Raw genomic sequence first — 21,055 nt, 5'->3', positions numbered from 1 at the left:
GGAGTGAGAGAACTAGAGAGAAGGAGAGAGAGTGAAAGAGTGATTAAAGTCCACCTCATTCTAAATATTCACATTTAATTAAAAAAGGCACGTAACAATTTTTTTTTTTTGTCAGAATTTATCACTAGAGGCGCTTAAATTATTGTTTTTTTTCTCGATTTGGCAATTAAATATTTTGGCGGCAATTTTTTGCACTAAAATAAATATCATACAATATTTTTGTCATAAGAAATTTTTTATACTTCTAATATTCTTTTGTATCTGGCCAAAATTTGCTATGGTGAAGAATGTAGTTCTTGCTCTTGAAACCTAAGCGTCTTAGACTTTTTTTTTTCTTTTTCACAAGAAGCACAGGTTCTTAATGTATTCAATCCACAATCAAGTCTGCAGGTTAGATTTGCTAACATACATCAATCATTATTCTTTATGCGGATTGTCATAAGTAAATCTCTCATGCGACATAAAGAGTTCATTCTTACTTATGCTGATTGCGATGAGTAAAACTTTCATGCTATATGAGGAGTTCTCTTCCGGCTCTGATATGGAGAAAGTCCGGACTAGAACGTGCGGAAGGATTTGAACTCGACGCGCAAACGTGAAATCAAAACGGCACCTCCTCATACAACTCAAGCAGTATTTCAATTTTAAGCTTGGATCTAAGAGTTCCGTATAATGCCGATGTTTACTTGTTAAGATGTGTGATGCCACTACTATATAGCAAAATGCTAAAAAATCATATGAAATATAAGCTCGAATCACTAAATTTTTTATTGATCAAATTTCTGGGCTTAGAAATCAAGCTCCTCACGTTTACATTTATTTGATACTTTTTTTTTTGTTTATGGTTAAGTAAATTAGAAAAATCGGACCAAAAAAAAAATGTAAATTAGAAAAAAGAATATTAAAGTAGACGACAATTGAATAACCCAACTTCGTCGCCCTCGTCTGTCTAGACTGTCTCCGTCGTCCTCCACTCTCGATCCGACTTTCTTCTTCTTCTTCTTCGCACTACCGATGGCGTCGACCGGACTTCAAAAGCTGCTTCAGGCCGGCACCAAAATCGTGGCCGTCGGTCGCAACTACGCCGCTCACGCCAAGGAACTCGGCAACGCCGTTCCCAAGGTAATACCAATTTCTAGAAATTGCCGCGATCGGCGTGCTCTGTTTCTATGCGTCTTGAATCGGTTCCTTTTGTTTTCGTGAATCGTTTGACGCCGACTCGTGTACACTATGTGCTGTGTGACTAGGAGCCAGTGTTGTTCCTGAAGCCGACGTCGTCGTATTTGGAAAATGGAGGGACGATCGAGGTGCCGCCTCCCCTGCTGTCGCTCGATCACGAGGTGGAGCTCGCGGTCGTGATCGGGCGAAGAGCTCGGGACGTTCCCGAGTCGAACGCCATGGACTATGTTGGAGGGACTCGAATCTGTGATTGCTTTTTTGTGCTTGATGAATTTGTTGCTACCGTCCTTTTAGTGTCCGGACTTCATGGAGTCATGATTTGCAGTGTCGGTCACATTATGATTCGGGAAGCCTTCTGACTATCTGGATCTTTTGGGTGGGGTGAGTTTATTTGGTATTGGACTCGAACTAGTAATGATAGGATACTTTGTCTCTGGCTCTTGGTGCAACTTCATTGGAGATGGGGTGATTATGAAGCTGAATCGGAGAATCAGCGACTTATTCCAGAGGATGATTCTGGACTGTGTAATATCTTAGTCATCTTGGACATGAATATGTACCGTTATATTTTCTGTTAAACCAGCAACTGATTGTTAACATCCATGAATTAATCCTGATCAAGAGAAGGTAATGCAATGTCATCTTGAAAACAAATTGAAATTGTACATTTGTCTTGTCTATAACTCCCATTAATGCTTTTCCCATTGTTATTGGTGCTCGCAAACGCATCCTAGCGTAAATCGTCAACTTACTTACAGAGCTGGTCTATGCTTTGCTTTTGCCTCCTCAAATTTTAGTCAACTAGATTGTGTTTTGGGAAAGTAACACAAACCTTTTCACGGTTATACAAGCTTAAATGCACATTATGAACCAGGGGTGGTGCATGAAACACATTACGCTGTGGCTGAGTGTGTGATTTGTAATGGAGCTAGTTATCACCCAATTTCTATAAATTGTGGAGGTTTGGGATACTGAATTTGGGATAGCTTCGGTTATTATGATGCTAAGTGAAGGGATCACTGAGTAACTAGAAGGTTCAACTACTCAGTCATTGACTTTCTGTTCCGTCTTTTTTTTTTTTTTTTTTTTTGTGATTTTGTTTCTCTGATCTGTGCTTTTAGTTTGATTGAAGATTTTTCAATCTTTGAGGTAGTCAAGTTGGTATGCTCATGAATTGTAGGATATGCTCTTGCACTGGATATGACTGCTAGGGAGATCCAATCTTCTGCGAAGGTGTATTTCCTATTTCTTTAAATCTTCAATGGATAAAATTGGTGTCCCTCCCTCTCTTTGTTCCTGAAATATACTATACATTCAGTTATCTACTAGCTATAATTTTCGGTTCAGAAAAAGTTGCTATCAAAGATGAGGGGGCTGGTAGCTTTCGGAAGAAACTTTTGTATTTGCCAAATCCTAATGGTTGTGATTTGAGTCAGTGCTTTCCTTTGGTGACATATCCTCGCAGTAAACCCTGGGACATTCTTGATAAGCCTATTAACTAGCTCCACACATTAAACATGATTACTGCTTGGAACTTGTTGGGCCTACTTTACTGTGGACAACAGCAAAGACCATCCTGCTTTTGTTTTTTTTTTTCTAGCTCCTATGTGTAATATTATTTTCCTTATTTTACTGTGGATAAAAAAAAAAAATTCTCGAGGATCTGTCCAACTCTAAATGAAATTGATTGTATCCCTTCCCTATTGTTTTGTTTGTAGTCTGTAGGTCTTCCATGGACAGTAGCAAAAGGGCAAGACACTTTCACACCAATTAGCTCCGTGGTAAGTGGAAATGCTATTGCTTAATTTTCTTTTTATCAGATTCAAGAGTGAGGTCATGCAGAAGAATAAATTCTGGATTATGGGTTGCTGGGATGAATGATAGGTTTTGGTAGACGAAATCAGTTTGGATTGTCTGATGAATTTAATGTAGATGCACTCTGACTTGAGATTAGCCAGCCAGTGGACTTGGAAGAAGATTATCTTAAGAACCGAGTTCCATAGATTGCTCACAATAGATTTCAAGTATCTGACTTTAGTTTGAGGGTTTTCTCTTTTGGCACTTCTCTAATTTTGCACATTGTTTTGATTCCAAAACCCTTCTCAGCTGGAGAAATCTTTGGTGCCAGACCCTGACAACTTGGAATTGTGGCTCAAGGTGTCGAATTCTCAGTCTTACATTCACATAACAATGAGTGCTTGATTATCATTTCTGTAGACTGATCTTAGTCTAGTTGTTTGCTCTGACTGTAGGTAGATGATGAAATAAGGCAGAAGGGTTTAACCAAGGACATGATTTTTAAGCTTCCCTATCTTATTAGCCACATAAGCTCTATTATGACCCTTCTTGAGGGAGATGTCATACTGACAGGTACTTTTTGGTGCATTTCACAGGTCAGATGTCTTCTTGCTGTTATGTTGTTTTGCAGTATCTAGAAATCTTGGTTTGTATAGTATGTTATCAGTAGTATGACCTGAACAAGTCTTTAATGTTTCTCAACTCCCATTCCCCAGACTTCCCTTAGATTCAGAAGTGACTTTAACTGTGTCTAGTATTGTTGTTGTTGTTGTGTCTCTTTTTCCTTCTTTATTTTTATTTTGTGGGCGGCATATGATCTCTTGCACCTAATTTTGCAGGCACTCCCAAAGGTGTTGGCCCCGTTAAAGTAGGTCAAAAGATCACTGCTGGCATAACAGGTCTAATCGACATTCACTTCAATGTTGAGCAACGTCGAAAACTAGGAAGTCATTGACTTAAGAATTCCAGATGATTACGACATCTTGCATGCTCAAGTCTACTTCTGGCTGAAAATTCAATAGGACATTCAACTGAAGTCTCAAATTGAGAACTTTCGCTGCACCATTGGAGATAAGAGAGCTTTGATGCCATCATGCAAGTTCGTTTGGAGTTGGTGTTGGAAAGATAGAGTGTTGTATTTCTTTTGCACATCCACATGCAAAGCAATAGACTGACTCGAAGCTGCTCGACCTTGGCCTGCCATATCTTTCTGTTCTTTAGCACCCGGACTTTCTTGTTCCAGTTATGGCTTTAAACGCGTGCGGCATGCTCATCAGTTGCATTGATATAAATTGTGTTAGAAAGCTTCCAGGTATTGTCACTGCTTTTACTATAGAAATTTACGGTGGAGAGAGAAGGGACGAGAGAGCTAAGGCCAATATAAGCAAGTGAGATATAGAAAGTTTTTTTTTTATTTTAAATTTCACTTGCGGTGCAATGTGTACATCCACATTAGACGACTAACTTGATGAGGCCCTCGATCTCATACATGATGGATCGAGAAGCGACTCAAAGCTTTTCATGGGTCACTTGATTTTCTTTTTGCTATTGGGAGTCATTTGCCTCGAATTTGAGGTTTGTCATTTGCACTTTTGAGGACGAAATTCCTTTTAAGGGAGTAGAGCTCGGTACAATCAATATTCGGAGAATATGGAAACCCTGTCACTTTGGTGAACCACGTAAGCATTACATGCCAAAGATGAGAAATCCCATATTTCGAGCACCGTACCCACCGCTCGCCCTTTAATTTGACTCGGGTCGTGTCGGGATCAGCCATCTCATCTCCCTACGCGTCGCACATCACCTAGTGCCAGAAGAAATTGTTAAGCAGTATCAAGCTAAGTACCTTTTTGGTTTCTTTTGATGCTCCAAGAACACTTGGGCCGGTGACATTGGGTGAATTATAGATGAATATGCACTTTAGAGTTCTGCTGGTGAAAAATCCCAAACCGGTGCACGTGTGACAAATTTATCCCAAATTATTTTTTTGACAGACAAAAAACTTAAACTGTTATATCTATGACAAATTTACCCTAAACTATTTTTTTTAACCAAGAAAAACCCAAAACTGATACGTTTATGAAAAATTTACCCATTGTAAAATTGGGTTAATACCACGAAAAATTTCAAATTGATACATTTGTAACAAACAGAAGGTAAAAATCCTAAACGAGTATATGCATCAATTACCACGTGTCATCCAACTCAGTAATTTGATGATTAGATTTAACTAAAATTAACGGAGGGTAAATTTATCACAAGTATACTAATTTCGGATAAATTTGTCACAAGTGTACCAGTTTGAATTTTTTGTGGTAAAAAAATAATTTGAGGTAAATTTGTTATAAGTGTATCGCTTTAAGATTTTTCGTGGTATTAACTCTAATAATTTACTGTTGAACCCTATTGAAACAGTGCAACCGTTTAGGTAGGAGTTAAAGTTAATTTCTATTTTATTGTTATTATTTAATTTCGAATTTTATACAATGAATAGTTACAATTTTCAGACGCAACAGTTTTCGGAGGCACGCTTGCTTGGTCGCGATCCGGATTTGGCACTATTTAGCAATTATTTTCTTTTTATTTTATTTTTGAAAATAGTAATAATAATTAACTATTGAACCTTACCGAAATAGTGCGATGTTCCCGTAGGAGTTAAAGTTAATTTCTATTTTAGTATTGTTATTTAATTTCAAATTTTGTACTATGAATAGTTACAATTTTTAGACGCGACATTTTTCGAAGGCACGCTTGCATGGTCGTGGCCCGGATTTGGCACTATTCAGCAATTATTTACTTTTAATTTTATTTTTCAAAATAGTAATAATAATTAACTATTGAGCCCTACCAAAGTAATGCGACTATTCACATAGGAATTAAAGCTAATTTCTATTTTATTATTATTATTATTAAATTTCGAATTTTATACAATGAATAACTATAATTTTCAAACGCGACTATTTTCAGACAATGAAAGGTTGCGTCTATCCAAATTAGCAATTTTGAATATGAATAGGTGTGTTCGAATGGTGGTTTTCACACACGAATAGTAATGTTCGAGTTGTGATTTTTCAGACATGAACGGTTGTGTCCTTTTCGGACATGAACAGTTGCGTTCGTATGGGAAGTTCGGACACCAAAAGGTGTGTTGTATTAGTATTATATAATGGATAGTTCTGTTCAATTTCAAAAGTTACTTTCAATTTTTTGTTTTCCTTCAAAGAGAGACAGCCATATTTCATTATTTCGTAGAGAGTTTTAGGAGATCATTGGAATTATTATCCAGTATTCTCACCGTGACTTTCTTGTATCTTGAAGGGAATTTGCTAGAAACCTATAGCAACTTTGTGGGGGTAAATTGATCCTAAAAGAGAGTAATTACACGCTTCAAATTCTAACTACATTGTTACTCCATTTCTCCTATATTTTTCAAACAAAAACAGGCCCAAGAACCGGTTCCTGTTCCAATCGATCCGGGAATAGGTTCTCATTTTTGGGAACTAGTTGGAATCGAGCCAATTCCTGGTTTTAAGTGAAGATCCACTTGGAAAGTGGACCGATTTTGAAATCAACTTTATGCTACTGTTAAAAAAAAACTCGAGTCTCGCTTGCCTCGCCCATTTATTTTTGGTGGATTGTAATTTCTATTACTCATATTAGAGATTGTTACTTTTGATAGATAGTGAGTTTTATTATTCATCTTTTACTTTGAAGCATTCATTGTTACTCATATTATTTTGCTGAAAAAATAAAATCAGAAAAATATATAAAAGAAAAAAAGTTCTCGGGTAAACCTTGGAACCGGACCAAAAAAAAGGGCAAGTTTCAAAACAGGTTTCGAGACAAAAAGAGTAGGTTTCACGTTCCAAAAACTAGGCACATATCATATCAAGGTAGGTTTCAAGTTTTAGGTCCGGAACCTACCCACTCCGACCATGATCATCCTTACTCAAGAATGAACACAATAAAACTCAGTTGCAATCTCATACTAGTAATCTGTAATGTACTATGTCTCTTTTGCTATATCCTCTATGTGGTATGGTTGATGCTATCATGAGCAATTTATGAAAAAAAAATTATTATTTTTCTTTCTTTTTCCTCTTCTATTTTCTTTTTCCTTTACATTTCCTTTTTATTTGTGGCCAATCTTGGCAATGGCCGTCGACTCAGCCTGTGATTAGCCATAGGTGGGGCCGAGCTCGACTAGATTTGGCAATGGTGAGGGCCACCCTCGCCCCCCTCGCCTATGACTAGTCTACGGCTTTCACAAAGATCGACCATAAGCAAAAAGACAAAGAAAAAGGACATCTTTCAAAAAATTATAACAATCATCCACGTCAGCACCGGCGTGTTGATTGTGCCACATAATATAGCCGATGTCTAGCTAACAGCGGTCAAAATTATTTCGACTTACTATAATGAAAAATCATCAAAACCTTTAGTTTGGTCGAAATTAAAAGTTTAGGACTGAATCGGTCACCGTACAATAGATTCATGACTTTTGGATAATTTTTGCACCATTAAACTTCCGCACGAATTTTAACCCCAACTTGCTTTTATCAAAGACTTCCAAAATCACATCCTTTCAGCAATTCTTCCAAATCTAGCTAACTGGAATAATTTATTTTGCGTGGAAAGTCAACTTCAATAAATAGTGCAAAAAGGGCAGTCAGATCCGAAAAAAAAAAAAATCATTTATAAGACAACTCAACAATGTCAAACACATTCAATACTCATGGTAAAGCAACTAGCTTTAGGTGAAAAAACATTGAGAATCCCCTTATTCAGCTGCCAAATACCATCACCTAGCACTAATATGTAAGCCAGCAGCTGACTAGCTAATTACTTGGACAACAAAACAGTCTGGTCATTCAAGGTTTTCCAGACCTTTGCCTTGAAGCACAGCTGCAAAATCTCCGTGACCACCTTGTTCATCCTGGCGACGGCCAATCTCATTTGCTTCTCCACGATTTAGCAGATGCTCTATGGTGCCTTCTAAATTGCCTCCGCACCACTGTCACGCAATGCCAATCAGCATAAATATTGGGCAGTGGCTGAAGGACGATTCAATATATAAATAAAAAAGGAAAAAAAAGAACAAGAGAAGCCAGATGTTCTAAATGTTACTTGTCGGTTCTCTTGTGTGAGTTTCCTGCACATGTATACCCCACGTCCTGCTCTCTGCAGATTCCCAATCCTTTCAGGAAGTTTCCGGATTTCTGTCTTTGTTAAGTCCAGCTTAGTCAATGATGCCGACTGGTTGATCCAGTCGGGGAGGTGTCTCAACAGCCAGGATCCATGTAATGACAACTGCATTAGCGGTGATAGAGGGCCTGTGGAGCTGGGTATCCATTCTATCAGACAAAAATCTCGGTTCAACTTAGTTAATGACAGGAGAGAGTCCATGGATTCCAGAAGTCGATCAAGTCTTTCATAATGCGTGGCACCTAGAGGCTTCAGCTTTATCAAACAACCTTCCGCAGGAGGAACCTTTGAATCATATGATAAAATATAAGCTCCTTCAGTTCTTTCATTCTGTCTACTGCCGCCAGTAGATCTATGATCGCTCTACAACATCTGAGATTCAAGGAGATGAGGGTCTTGATGTACTCGAGAAAAGAATGACTCTCTTTCAGGTCTGAACGTCCTTCAAGATTCAAAATCTCCAAGCTTTTTAAAGCCGATAAGTCGGGAGTTCTTCTTAAAAACTCACAATGCGAGAGGCGGAGAACTTTGAGATTGGTTGCCATCTGAAAGAAAGAGAAGATATATCAGTAAGATTGGGTCGCTGCAAGTGATTCCTCTAGTTCCTTGTTTTTTTTTTTTTTTTTAAGACTTCTTATAAAAAAAACTCATGCTCCAATACTCCTTTTATTTAGAGTTTTTTACGTAGAAAAGCATGTACACGTTTCAATTTTCAGTTCCCAAGCTATCATTGCTTCTATTCTCCACTACTTCCACGTTTGTTTTATTTCAATGTTCCTTAGTCGTTTGGCCTCGTCACCAACATAGAAATGTATCCTGAGCATATCTATTGCAAAAATTAAAAATTAAAAAAAAATGTTAGGGATGTCCATGTGCCAACTATATTTTCTTATTGCATTAGGCATATCTTCCAATTTGGCTAAAATAAATACCATATGATTAGCAATCAGAAAGATAACATATAGTTCGCCCTCACAAAACCTATTATAAAGCAATGCACTTATTTTGAAGTAGCGTTGACTTTTGTTACTAACGTAACTGATTCTATCCATAACCATTCAATAATATTTAATGTATGAAGCAGTGAAAATGTTTGTGTGAACATAACCAAACGATACCTAAATAATTGTGATTTTTTATTTCTCGTGAAAGAAGATTGATATAGAAATATAAGAATTGTTGCTAAAAGGACATACTTTTACATGGGGAGAAGTTCCATTAGAAGCCATAAATCATTTAGGAAAAAAAAAAAAAAACAAGGTACGCACAAATATTGTGATTATATGTTTAATAGATTTATGTTGATATAGTTATTTTTTCCGGTATGTCCAATGTTAAGCATGACCGATTGTGAGTCATTATCGATTCAATATATTAACAGCGTAAGCTTATGCTATAATTAAGTTCCTACAAATTCCTATTATATTAGGAAACATCCTTAATCTTAGGAAGGATATTACACCTTTCCAAATGAAAGAAATGAGAACTTGGTGTTATTGGACCTTCAACAACACATAATTATATTCACAAGAGGTATGCCTTCTCTACATCTTACCTTGAGTAGAGCCCATCCTCCCCAATCATCCGAAAACATACCCCTCGACAAATCGAGTACGACTAATTTCTTTGGATAAAAATTGGCCGCTGCAAAGTCTGAGGGACAACTCTCCCACCAAAGCCATCTCAATTGAGGAAGTAAATTATGGAAATCTCCAATGAGACTCGCACCGTTCAGTTGAAGGAATCTCAAATTGGTTAGTTTTTGAAATTGTTCACTTGTGTAGCTTCGTTGGTCATACTTCTCAAGATGAAGGGCTTTAATCATACTGGTGCCCTGCAATTAGGAAACATTGTGGATCGTAAGTTTTGAATAATGAGATGAGACCAACTGCATATAAGAAAAGATGGACTAATTTCAATTTGTGGTCGTACTGTTGTAGTGGAGGCTTCTCACTTTTAACTTCGTGAAATGACAGTTTGTGCTTGCATATTCTCAAATTTATGTGAAAATATGAAGCTCAAGAGGATATTTCGAACTTTTCCTCTTCTAAGAGGAAATGTGAAGCTCAAGAGAAAGCCTTTTTTTTTTTTTTTTGCACACACTACTTCAAATATCTCAATCGAATTTCATTCTCTTTGAATGTTAAAGAAACAACCCTAACTCATATCTTTTGTTGAAATATTATCCCACGTCGTTTGACAATAGGTCATAAATACTCTTTTATTCACATGTTCTCTCTCTACCTATTAACTTGAGTTTTTTAGATTGAACTTTCTAACATTTTTATATGAGAAATTAAGACTCTGTGCTATCCAAAAAAAAAAATCCATTAAACTTGCCATCGAAACATGTCCCAGCATTAAAGAATCTCAATTGTAGAATCGTCCCTCTTTTTCTGGCATACCTTGTTTGCAATTCTAAGTAGCAAAATGAAAATGAAAATGAGAATGTCATGTTTTACATTCCTTTCTTATCAAGTGTTTTTTCAATGAGTGTTCATCATTATACACGGACAAAAAACCGATCATGTATCAAATGTTATACAAAATGAGTTTCACTCCTCTTTTGATTACAACATATGCTTGATGCTATCTTTCCACTGTCATGTTTTGTTCCAGTGAGAAAGTAGTCATATATAAGTTTTTGATCCCATAGACTCGTGAGATCTTGCTTACAAACAGATTGGACAAGAAGTTTGATTAAATTGGATATTTAAGGAACTCAAATCTTTTACCTTTTCTTTCGTTGTAACCAAATATTTCAGGAACTCAAATTCGTTTTTGTTCTTTTGTCATGTGATGAGTTGCTCATTCACTACAAATCATGAGAGTCATAATAGGCATATGCGTCGCGGTTTGGAATTCCTTCAAAGTTTAAATCTTTCAGAAGAGAAAGTACTTATTTTTCCTTCAAAAGTTTCTTCATATTATTACAACATTAATTGGATGTCATCAAATACGAGAATCGGAATAGCTAATTGTCACAAATGAATGGAAATCTTATTAACAAACAACTCATGAGAATCATGACCAACAGATTGCTCCTCAATTATGTCCTAGAATCAGGGCAAAAACAACAATTAACAAAAAAAAAGCTGATATGCTGGTAGAAGCGGCAAGTTTCGGAGACTTAGGACTGACAATAATTTTTATTACAAACAAGAAAAAGGACGATAGACTCCATGCGCAGACTAAGATAAAAGGGAAAGCTCTTACCTGGTTTCTATCAAGCACTTCTACAACTTCCTCATGATTCCATAATCTGCTGCGCTTTTGAGGCTCATCTGGATTTTCTAGACGAACAATATCCCTTCCCAGATCTCTCAATTGATCATGCATCCATAGCTTGCCGTCTTTATCAATTTTAATTAGAGACATCAGTCTCAATACTTCGATCCCCTTTCCAGGAAAAAAACCGCAAGCATCCCACATATACGTTGGCATTTGTTGAGATGATCCAATAAAAAAACATGCAATATCCAAAAATATTTGTTGGTCCTCAAAATCCAATCCATCGTAACTTATCTTCAACCTCTCCTTCACTCTCGTATCAGGGATTTCCTTTAATTTCTTTGATGTACTTTTCCATACTTCCATTTTCTTTCCGCACAAGAATGCACCTATAACTTCGAGAGCTAAGGGAAGCCCTGCCGTACTAGATACGATATCACGAGAGATAATCTCATAATCACTCGGAGGAGAATCCTTTCGAAATGCATGTCTGCTAAATAGAATCAATGATGCATCCAAAGGCAACTCGTCGACTTGATACATGGGGCTTGCCTCAATCTTGTCAAGAATATTCTTGTTTCTAGTCGTGATGATGATTACACTTCCTGCTGAATACCAACTACCATCTCCGACCAAAGCATTCAAGTGTGTATCATCATCCATATCATCAAAAAGAATGAGGACATTCTTATTTTTAACTAGAGATTTGATGATACCAATTCCCTCATAAACATTAGTCACACCATCAAAATTTTCTATCGGGCCAGAAATGAGTTGATCTTGTACATAGCAAATACCCTTGCGCTGAGATGTTTCTCGAATATCCGCCACGAAGCTACGATAGTGCAAACGACTGGAGAGTCTATTGCATAATACCTTTGCAAGAGTTGTTTTACCGATGCCACCCATTCCATAAATTCCAATTATCCTCGTACGATTGAATCCATCATCTATCAATCCCATAATTTGTTCCACACGATCATCAATTCCCACTAATTGTTCGGGAACATTTACTTGAAAAAGTCTTTTTAAATCGAGCATAACTTTTTGAAAAATCATTTCAACCAGTGTTCCCTCGTGGCTGTCAAAAACAATCAATTTCAATATGTGATGGCAATAATTGTATTCTTTTTCAAGTAAGATCTATTTATGAGAAACCAAGTAATGTTTTGGTATAGAATAACGTACCCATTATCAATTTCTTCCGATTCCAGTGCTTCCAGTTTACTGACCTCTTCGAGCGCATCTTCCCATTCCTTGAAATCTATTCCGTCCACGCTTTCATTACGTGCAATGAATGCATCTCTCAATCTCCCTTTAAGATATCGCACCTGCGCAGGTTTCACTTTGTAAAATATGGGCACCATTTTTTGCCCTCCGCTTCTCCTGCACTTCAACATATGAACCAACTCCCGAAGGCACCATTTGCTGAACGTATAGTTCTCGGATATAATCGGGATCAAGATCTTAGATCGCGTAATAGTGCGGATGAGCTCCGGGCCAAACCCCTCACCAACAGGGAGATTATTTTTGTCCATGAACACTAGAATTCCTGCATTGAAAAGGCGAGTATATAGATAACTAGTGAAGCCTTTGCGAGTGTCCTTTCCGCTAAAGCTTAAGAACACTTCGTAGTTGTTCCCTCTCTGCTGTTCGTGTCCGCCTTCATAATCTCCTCCATGCGGGGGGTTCGATGAGGAAGACGCGTTGGAATTCAGATCTCTGTTGTCATTTCCTTTCATCTGTTCGTCTCCACCTTCATAATCTCCTTCATGTGGAGGGGCCGATAAGGAAGACGCCTTGGAATTCAGATCCTCGTTGATATTTCCTCTCTGTTGTTCGTCTCTGCCTTCAAAATCTCCTGTAGGGTTCGATGACGAACACACCTTGGAATTCAGATCTTCGTTATCGTTTCCTCTCTGCCGTTCGTCTCCGCGTCTATAATCTCCTTCGTGTGGAGGGTTCGATGAGGAAGACGCCCAGTATGTCTGATCTTTTGAATGAGCAGGTTCTTCTCTTTCGATCGCAAGACAATTGATGGTGCGAATCGCCCCAAGGCTGCAAAAGAGAAAGACGAAGCCCCATCTGTTGAATCTTCCCCATCTATGGAATCTTTCTGGGTCCGCCATCACCTACAAAGGCGGTAAAGGAGAATGATGGGCAGAGCCTAAAAAGAAAGCAGGAAACAGAGAAGAGAAATATGGAATCCCAGATCTGTGCGTGCTTGAAAACACTCTCGACAAAAAAACAACTCTCACACACCTTAAACAGAGGAAAATGGAGCAATCAAAGCAATAAACAGAGAAGAGCAAGGAGTCGTCGGCTATCCGAGGACTGCTCAAACAACACAGACCACCCACTGCTGTAATCTCCACCAACTCTCAGTCTATGCAGAAGGTGCGTGGAACCTACTGAGGTGCTTTGACCAATATTGTTCTTGCCATCCAACAGTCCAAGAGCGATGCATGCTGCGGTGTAAGGACAAAGACATATGCTCACATCGAAATTTTTTTTTTTTATAACCGTGTTTGACAGTATATCATGAGCCACAAAAAAATTATTAAAAATTATTATGAAGTCCACAACATGTTGTTATTCTCACAGTCACAAAAAATACTTTTCCGTGGCATGTCGATCAATAGTCACTCTACCCTTGTGCGCCTTTCTTACGGGCAATTATTGCCTTTAACAATAAAATAAAGGAAATCAACGATCAATGGCAAAAAAATATATCAATCGTCGAATCATATGGGATTTCGATTAATAAATATCTGCATGACACTGCTGGTATGGAGTTAGGTAAGACCTATTTCTTTTGAATTTTGGTCCGTACTGTTTGTTTCCACGAGAGGAAAGAAAGATGCCGCTTGAAGATGCCTTGATGCGCAGACCACATACAGAGAAAATTCAGTAGAAAGGGAAAGGGAAAATGTTTCTCAAACTCGGATTTGGAAACGAGGCTGAGTAATTGAGAAACTTCTTAGCATATATTCTTTTGGGAATGAAATTGACACCATACGTGTACGAATTGTGATTGCCGAATGACAATAACTATTGCAAATTGGCAATAGCCATTGCAAAAAAAAATGAAACTTTCAATGATGAAAATAGACACATCTAGTTGAGACATGATGTAGTAAAGCAGATGTATTGATGTGGATATAATGATGCACAATTAAATTTATGTCCCTGCTAATAATCGTGCACCTACACGCTGATAAAGTGAGGTCTAGCTCACTTGCCCATTTCATAATTTGAAAGATTATTATAGCATTCTAACTAATAGATTATTTTACACTTTCCCTTCATCCTATGTGAGACATGAAAAAAGCAATTTTGTTTGTTTTACAAGCAAACATCAACAAGAAGTGCCACGGCTTCGTACAACGTTCACTTTAGTTTCAAAATATCTTGCTGGATCACTTTAGTACCATATTGGAGAAAAAAATAATCACTTAAGTGTCTTTGGCAACAAATTCGGGCAAATAGTATTACGAGGCTTTTCTTATTGAAATGCTAATACGTATGTGGATTTTTTGTAAACAAAAAATAAAGAGAGAAAATCTAACGCGGACGATGAGGTGCCCCTTAATGAAACAAGGTGCATCTTCAAAACATAATCTCTCTATATCGATATCTTTCGACCTTCTCTCTCTCCATCGCAAGGCAACATCCACCGGTCATCGAGCAAAGTACATTGAAAGTACCAAAAGTTCCGTAGAATGCTCGCTTTGGTGCCAAATAGTCCCCTTTTTTTTTCGGATCACTTAAGTGTTACTTAAAAAAAAATCACTTAAGTGCTAACTATGATTTGGGTCGTCAGAACTCTAACGTGGCCATATATTTCCACCGACATGTCCATTCAACATATATACCCCTAAATAGTCACGGCCGGTTCGGTGGAACTGCCGGTTCCGGTTCAGGAACCGGCCGTGTATAATGGCGGTTCCGGGCCGGTTCCGGTTACGCTTCGGAACCGCCGGTTCATTCCGATTCCTTTTTAATAATAATTTTTAAAATAATAAATAATAAAATAAATATAATAAATTATAAATTATAAAATACAATTAAATTGTACATTGTAATAAAATATGGGAAAAAAAAAAGAAGGAATGGGCTTGAACTTAATGAATTATCATTAAGCGCCTACATATCTTCTTGGGGATAGAAGAATCAAAGCCCATGTAGTTCTTTTACCTTTGAGAACCCCAACTTACCTCATCGTCAATCGTCGCTACCCGTTGTGGTACCCGTGGTGGTGGTATCTCCAACATCATCGCTAAAAAATTCGTGTTCACGATCTAACTCTTGGTGTCGATATTTCGCCCTCGTCCAATCGCCGACACAAGCTTGAGCTTCCACAGAGTTCGGGCTTAATCTTGAACGGCGAGAGTCCAAAATTAATCCTCCAGAACTAAATGCTTGTTCAACTGCAACCGTTGAAGAAGGGGTTGCTAATATTTGACGAGTGATGAGGGCGAGAACTGGATACTCGATTTGGTGACTCTTCCACCACTTCGGGATTTCAAATCTGTACTATGTTACGCATCACGAAACTCAAATTGAGTGGTTAAATATTTTTTAATTCAGAAATACTACCTGTTGCCCCTTTTTGTTTTTTTTGCCTACTCTTAAGCATATTATACCATCTACTAAGTGAACTACCACCTTCGCTACGTGAGGCAGTAGATTGTAAAGATCCGTAATCACTTAAACCATATCTACTACAAAATTCTTCATATAATGCTACTATATATTCTTTAACATGTCCTAATATATTTGAAATATCTATTGAATCATCCAAATGTAAACAATCATGATAATACACATTCAAATAATCTTGTAAACCATCTAATTTAATACGTGGATCAAAAACAATACCAACTAAATAGACAAGAGGAATTTGCAAATAATAATGCAACCATTTTTCTCGCATTACTAAAATAGTTCGACCTAATTCGGTATCATTTTCATATTCACTAAAAACACTACTAATATTAACACACTCTATTAAAAATAAATGCGTTGTAGGATAATAAATACCAGATAAAGTCTTAGTAGCATCATTAAAAATTTTCAAAATATCTAAAATTTTCTTGCAAACGTCCCAATGTTGAGGAAGTAAAGTAATTTCGGGAATATTTTGTGAAATAAACATACATAATAAATCTTTATATTCAAAAGTTTGCCGAAGCAACTCGTACGTAGAATTCCAACGAGTCGGAATATCTTTTGGAAATCTTCTTGCCCTTCTCCCATTTTGTTTACAAAATTTTCCCCATGATTTCATACATTGGGGACGACTCCATAAAAATTTAATTGCACTTTTTATTGGGGCGAGAAAAGTGTCAAGAGTTAGTAAACCATCTTGTACACATAAATTTAAAACATGACAAGCACATCTAATGTGAAAAAATTGTCCGCCAAAAGTGGGTTTGCAAATATTTTCTAATTCGGGAATAGAAGCGGTATTTGCGGCGGCATTATCAAAACCAATTGAAAATACTTTATTTATTAAATTATATTCTTCTAAAACTTGCCTAATTATTCTATAAATATTATGAGCCGAATGGCTTTCATCAAAAACTCGAAATGCAATAAGTCTTTTTTTAATCATCCAATTGTCATCTATCCAATGACACGTGACACCCATATAAGAATGAATTTGCCAAGGATTACTCCAAATATCGCTACCTATATGCACACGTCCATTGAATTCCGCAAAAAATTTTGCTAAAGATTTTTTTCCTTTTTTATAAAGATGAAAAACTTCGCGTTTAAGAGTATTTTTTGGAATAGTTGGCGCTTGCGGAACCAACGCAGTATTTATCAAATATTTCATATTAAAATTTTCACCAGTATTAAACGGAGCATGATCAAGGGCAACATATTCACTTAATGTTTGTTTATAAAGTGCTTCGGTGAAACGAAATAAAGGATGAGGATTAGAAGTGGCGTACCCGGAAATTTGTTGTTGCGTATTGTCGATCCCCGCTTGCGTTGGATGTTTTTTCGTCAAATGACGACGGAATGTTCTGTAGCCGTCTCCTTTCGTGAATTTATATGTTTGCGAACAATATTTACATTTTACATTATACTTACCTTCGACTTCATCACATACCTTGTCGAAGTGTAGCCACAAGTCCGATGTATTATCTCGGCCCTTCCGTTCCGGCTCATTTGCCGTTGACGTTTCTTCGACACCAGTGGGAGGATGAAGACTTTCTTGTGTTGGGATGTGCTCGACGTTCGGAATCGGGACATAGTTGATATTACCGTCGTCGTCTTCCCAACTTGCATATTCACGAGGATCATATTGAGGAATGGGATACTCAGAATCTCCCATAGTCATCTTGCCCTTGTCAGCATTTCCGCTTCCACTTGCCATTTTTGAGAGAATTGATCGGAAATCCGATTGAGAAAATTGAGTCGGGATTGAGAGAATTGGGAGAATTTGAGCGATTTGAGAGGATTTCGGAGATAATTCGAGAGATTGTTCGGAGAATTTGTGACAAAAATGAAAGGGGAAGCATATGTATTTATAGGCAAGAATCATTTTTAATTCTTTTTTTTATATATATATAAAGCAACGGCCCAAAGGAGAATAGGGGGTGGGGAGGGGGGCCGGGAGCGAGAGAGCCCAATGGCTCTCCGCCCCGGGCCCACTTTTTTTTTTTTTTTTGTGGACGGTTCAGAACCGGCCCGGAACCGCCGGTTTCGGGCCGGTTCCGGGTTGGAACCGTGGGCCCGGTCAACGGGCCGGTTCCGGGCCCACGGGCCCAAATGGCCCCCTCTACCCCTAAACCACGTCGTTTTACATGTTTGCCCCCAAAATTCGAACCCTTAATTTGATTTTCCCAACTTAGAAACGCTAATTCGAATTTTCTCAAATTCGAAACCACACTCTTCCCTCTAAAACGGCGGGAATACACATGCAGTGGGAACTTCAATCAATCGGATTATCTCCAGCACGATCGAAAGATGCGCCTTGATCGTTCCTCAACCGGAAGAGCCTCCTCCATGTCGACTTCCGATAACGAAAATGAGAGCCCGACCAATTTCCTCGAGTCCGAGATCCTCTCCGAGCTAAAAATCCAACCCTCGTTTGATTCAACTCACCTCAAATTTTGATTTTTAGAGTAATTCGATCCGATCTCCATTGTCCTTACCCAAGAAAGCGTTGGTGCCCCCGAGCCGACCGAAATGGCGGCGTTCGGGAGGAGAAGAAGTGGTGGAGGAGAGGAGATGGAGAAGCAATGGCAAAAACACGGCCTCGCCAGCCAAGTCGTCATCACATGTGGTGATAATCTCACGAGGTGCTTGGCGCCGACAGTACCACATAGCACGATTGATGTCCAGCTATTTCTAATCAAAATTGTCCCAAAAGACTATATTGAAAAATCATCAAAACCTTTAGGTAGGTCAAAATTAAAAGTTTAGGACTGAATTGACCACCGTACAACAGATTCATAACTTTTAGATAATTTTTGCACCATTAAACTTCTGCACGAATTTGAACCCCAACCTCCCTCTATCAAAGTGTTCCAAAATCACAACCTTTAAGAAATTCTTCCAAATCTAGCTAACTGGAATAATTTATTTTGCGTGGAAAGTTAACTTCAATAAATAATGCAAAAAGGGGTGTCAGATCCTGAAAAAAAAAAATCATTTACAAGGTAGTGCATCCGCTAACTCAACAATGTCAAACACATTCAATACTCATGGTAAACCAACCAGCTTAGGTTAAAAAACATTGAGAATCCCCTTATTCAGTTGCCAAATACCATAACCTAGCACTAATGCGTAAGCCAGCAGCCGAGTAGCTAATTACTTGGACAACAAAACAGTCTGGTCATCCAAGGTTTTCCAGGCTTTTGCCTCGAAGCACAGCTGCCAAATCTCCGTGACCGCCTTGTTCATCCCCGCGACGGTCACTGGCCAATCTCATTTGCTTCTCCACGTTAGCAGATGCTCTGCGGTGGCTTCTAAATTGCGTCCGCCCCCGTCACGCCATGCGAATCAGCATAAATATTGGACAGTGGCTGAAGGACGATTCAATAAATAAAAAAAAATAGAAAAAGAAAAGAGAAGCTAGATGTTCTACATGTTACTTGTCGGTTCTGCTACGTAAGTTTCTTGTATGTCCCAGCTCCTTTTCTCTGCAGATTCCCAATCCTTCCAGGAAGTTCGGGAATTCCTGTGCGTTTTAAATCCTGCTGAACCAATGATTCCGACGGGCCGATGGAGTCGGGGATCCCTGTCAACCAATAGGATCCGCGTAATGACAATTTCTGTAGAGATGGTAGATGGCCTATGGAGCTGGGCATGCTAACTAACGGACAAAAGTCTAGGTTCAGCTTAGTTAATGACACAAGGGAGTCCATGAATTCTGGAAGTTGAGCAAGTTTTCCACCTAACGTGGCATCTAGAGTCTCCAGTATCATCTCACAACCTCTCGAAACAGGAATCTCATCTATAGTACTGTCATATAAGGAAAGCTCCTTCAATTCTTCCATCCTGCCTATTCCCGCCCGTAGCTCCTTCGGCCTTTTACAATGTCTGACGAGGGTCCTGAGCTCCCATTCCCCGCCAACAGAAGGACGAATCCTTTTCAGGTCTGAACATCCTTCAAACTTCAAAATCTCCGAGCTTTCTAAAGTGGACAAGCCGGGAGTTCTTCTTAAAAGCTGACTGACCGAGAGGCGGAGAACTTTGAGTTTGGTTGCCATCTGAAAGAAAGAGAAGATATATCAGTGAGGTTGGGCCGCTGCAAGTGATTCCACTAGTTCCTCGTTTTTTTTATCTAAGACTTCTTGGCTTAAAAAAAATACTCGTGCTCCAGTACTCCTTTTATTTAAAGTTTTTTTTTATGAAGAAAAACATTTACACGTTTCAATTTTCAGTTCCCAAGCTATCACTTTTTCTAGTCTCCACTACTTCACGTTTGTTTTATTTAAATGTTCCTTAGTCGTTTGGCCACGTCGCCAACATGGAAATGTATCCTGAGCATACCTATTGCAAAAAAATAAAATAAAAAAATGTTAGAGATGTCCAAGTGCCAACTATATTTTCTTATAGCATTAGGTATGTCTTCCAATTTGGCTAAAATAAATACCATCTGATTAGCAATCAGAAAGATAACATATAGTTTGCCCTCATGAAACCTATTATAAAGCAATGCACTTATTTTGAAGTAGTTTTGTTACTAAGATAATTGAGGGCCTGCATGGCAATCATTCTGGTCCGGAAAAGTGATTATAATTAAAATGATTTTTTTGATTTTGTTTTTTGGATGAGTTTTAGAGAATCAGAACGCGTTTGGTAAATGCTTAAAATTTTTGTTCCTAAAACAGAAATGCATTTGGTAACTGCACATAATTTTTGTTCTCGAGAACAATGGTTCTTCCCAATTTTTTTCATTTAAGCTAAATAATTATGTAGTTATTTTGTGAAATTTCATCATACATTTCAAATTAATCGAAGACTAATTCATATTGATTCTCTTATATAATATATTGTATATTGCAATGTAAAAATAAATATTAAGAATCATCACAAGTCATTTTTGCCATTTATTGTGAGGTTTCATCCAACTCTTTTGAGTGAGCGGACAACCAACACGAGCGACAACTTCGTTTTTGCA

The 21,055-nt window shown here is 38.0% G+C and overlaps 2 protein-coding genes across 2 annotated transcripts in view; one reads left to right on the top strand and one right to left on the bottom strand.

The window, feature by feature from the left end:
* LOC115732123 (disease resistance protein L6-like) overlaps positions 1-13,541 on the bottom strand; it is a 30,513-nt gene extending 16,972 nt beyond the window's left edge. Inside the window, exons 1-2 of the mRNA XM_048278098.1 lie at positions 12,601-13,541; positions 11,398-12,493 (exon numbers count right to left, since the gene is read on the bottom strand). Coding sequence (XP_048134055.1) covers positions 11,398-12,493; positions 12,601-13,541 — 2,037 coding nt within the window. The remainder of the gene's footprint in view (positions 1-11,397; positions 12,494-12,600) is intronic.
* Positions 964-3,952, top strand: LOC125314542 (probable acylpyruvase FAHD1, mitochondrial). Its single transcript, XM_048277074.1, has 7 exons — positions 964-1,122; positions 1,248-1,413; positions 2,360-2,412; positions 2,898-2,960; positions 3,286-3,336; positions 3,432-3,549; positions 3,816-3,952. Exons 1-7 carry the CDS (start codon positions 1,015-1,017, stop codon positions 3,929-3,931), a joined length of 675 nt encoding a protein of 224 aa, XP_048133031.1. The 5' UTR covers positions 964-1,014; the 3' UTR covers positions 3,932-3,952.
* Positions 13,542-21,055: the final 7,514 nt, after the last annotated feature.

Source organism: Rhodamnia argentea, chromosome 4 (assembly GCF_020921035.1).
Source record: "Rhodamnia argentea isolate NSW1041297 chromosome 4, ASM2092103v1, whole genome shotgun sequence".
NCBI classification, from domain to species: domain Eukaryota; kingdom Viridiplantae; phylum Streptophyta; class Magnoliopsida; order Myrtales; family Myrtaceae; genus Rhodamnia; species Rhodamnia argentea.
The sequence above is the reverse complement of the archived record's forward strand: the minus strand, read 5'-3'. Positions and strand labels throughout refer to the sequence as shown.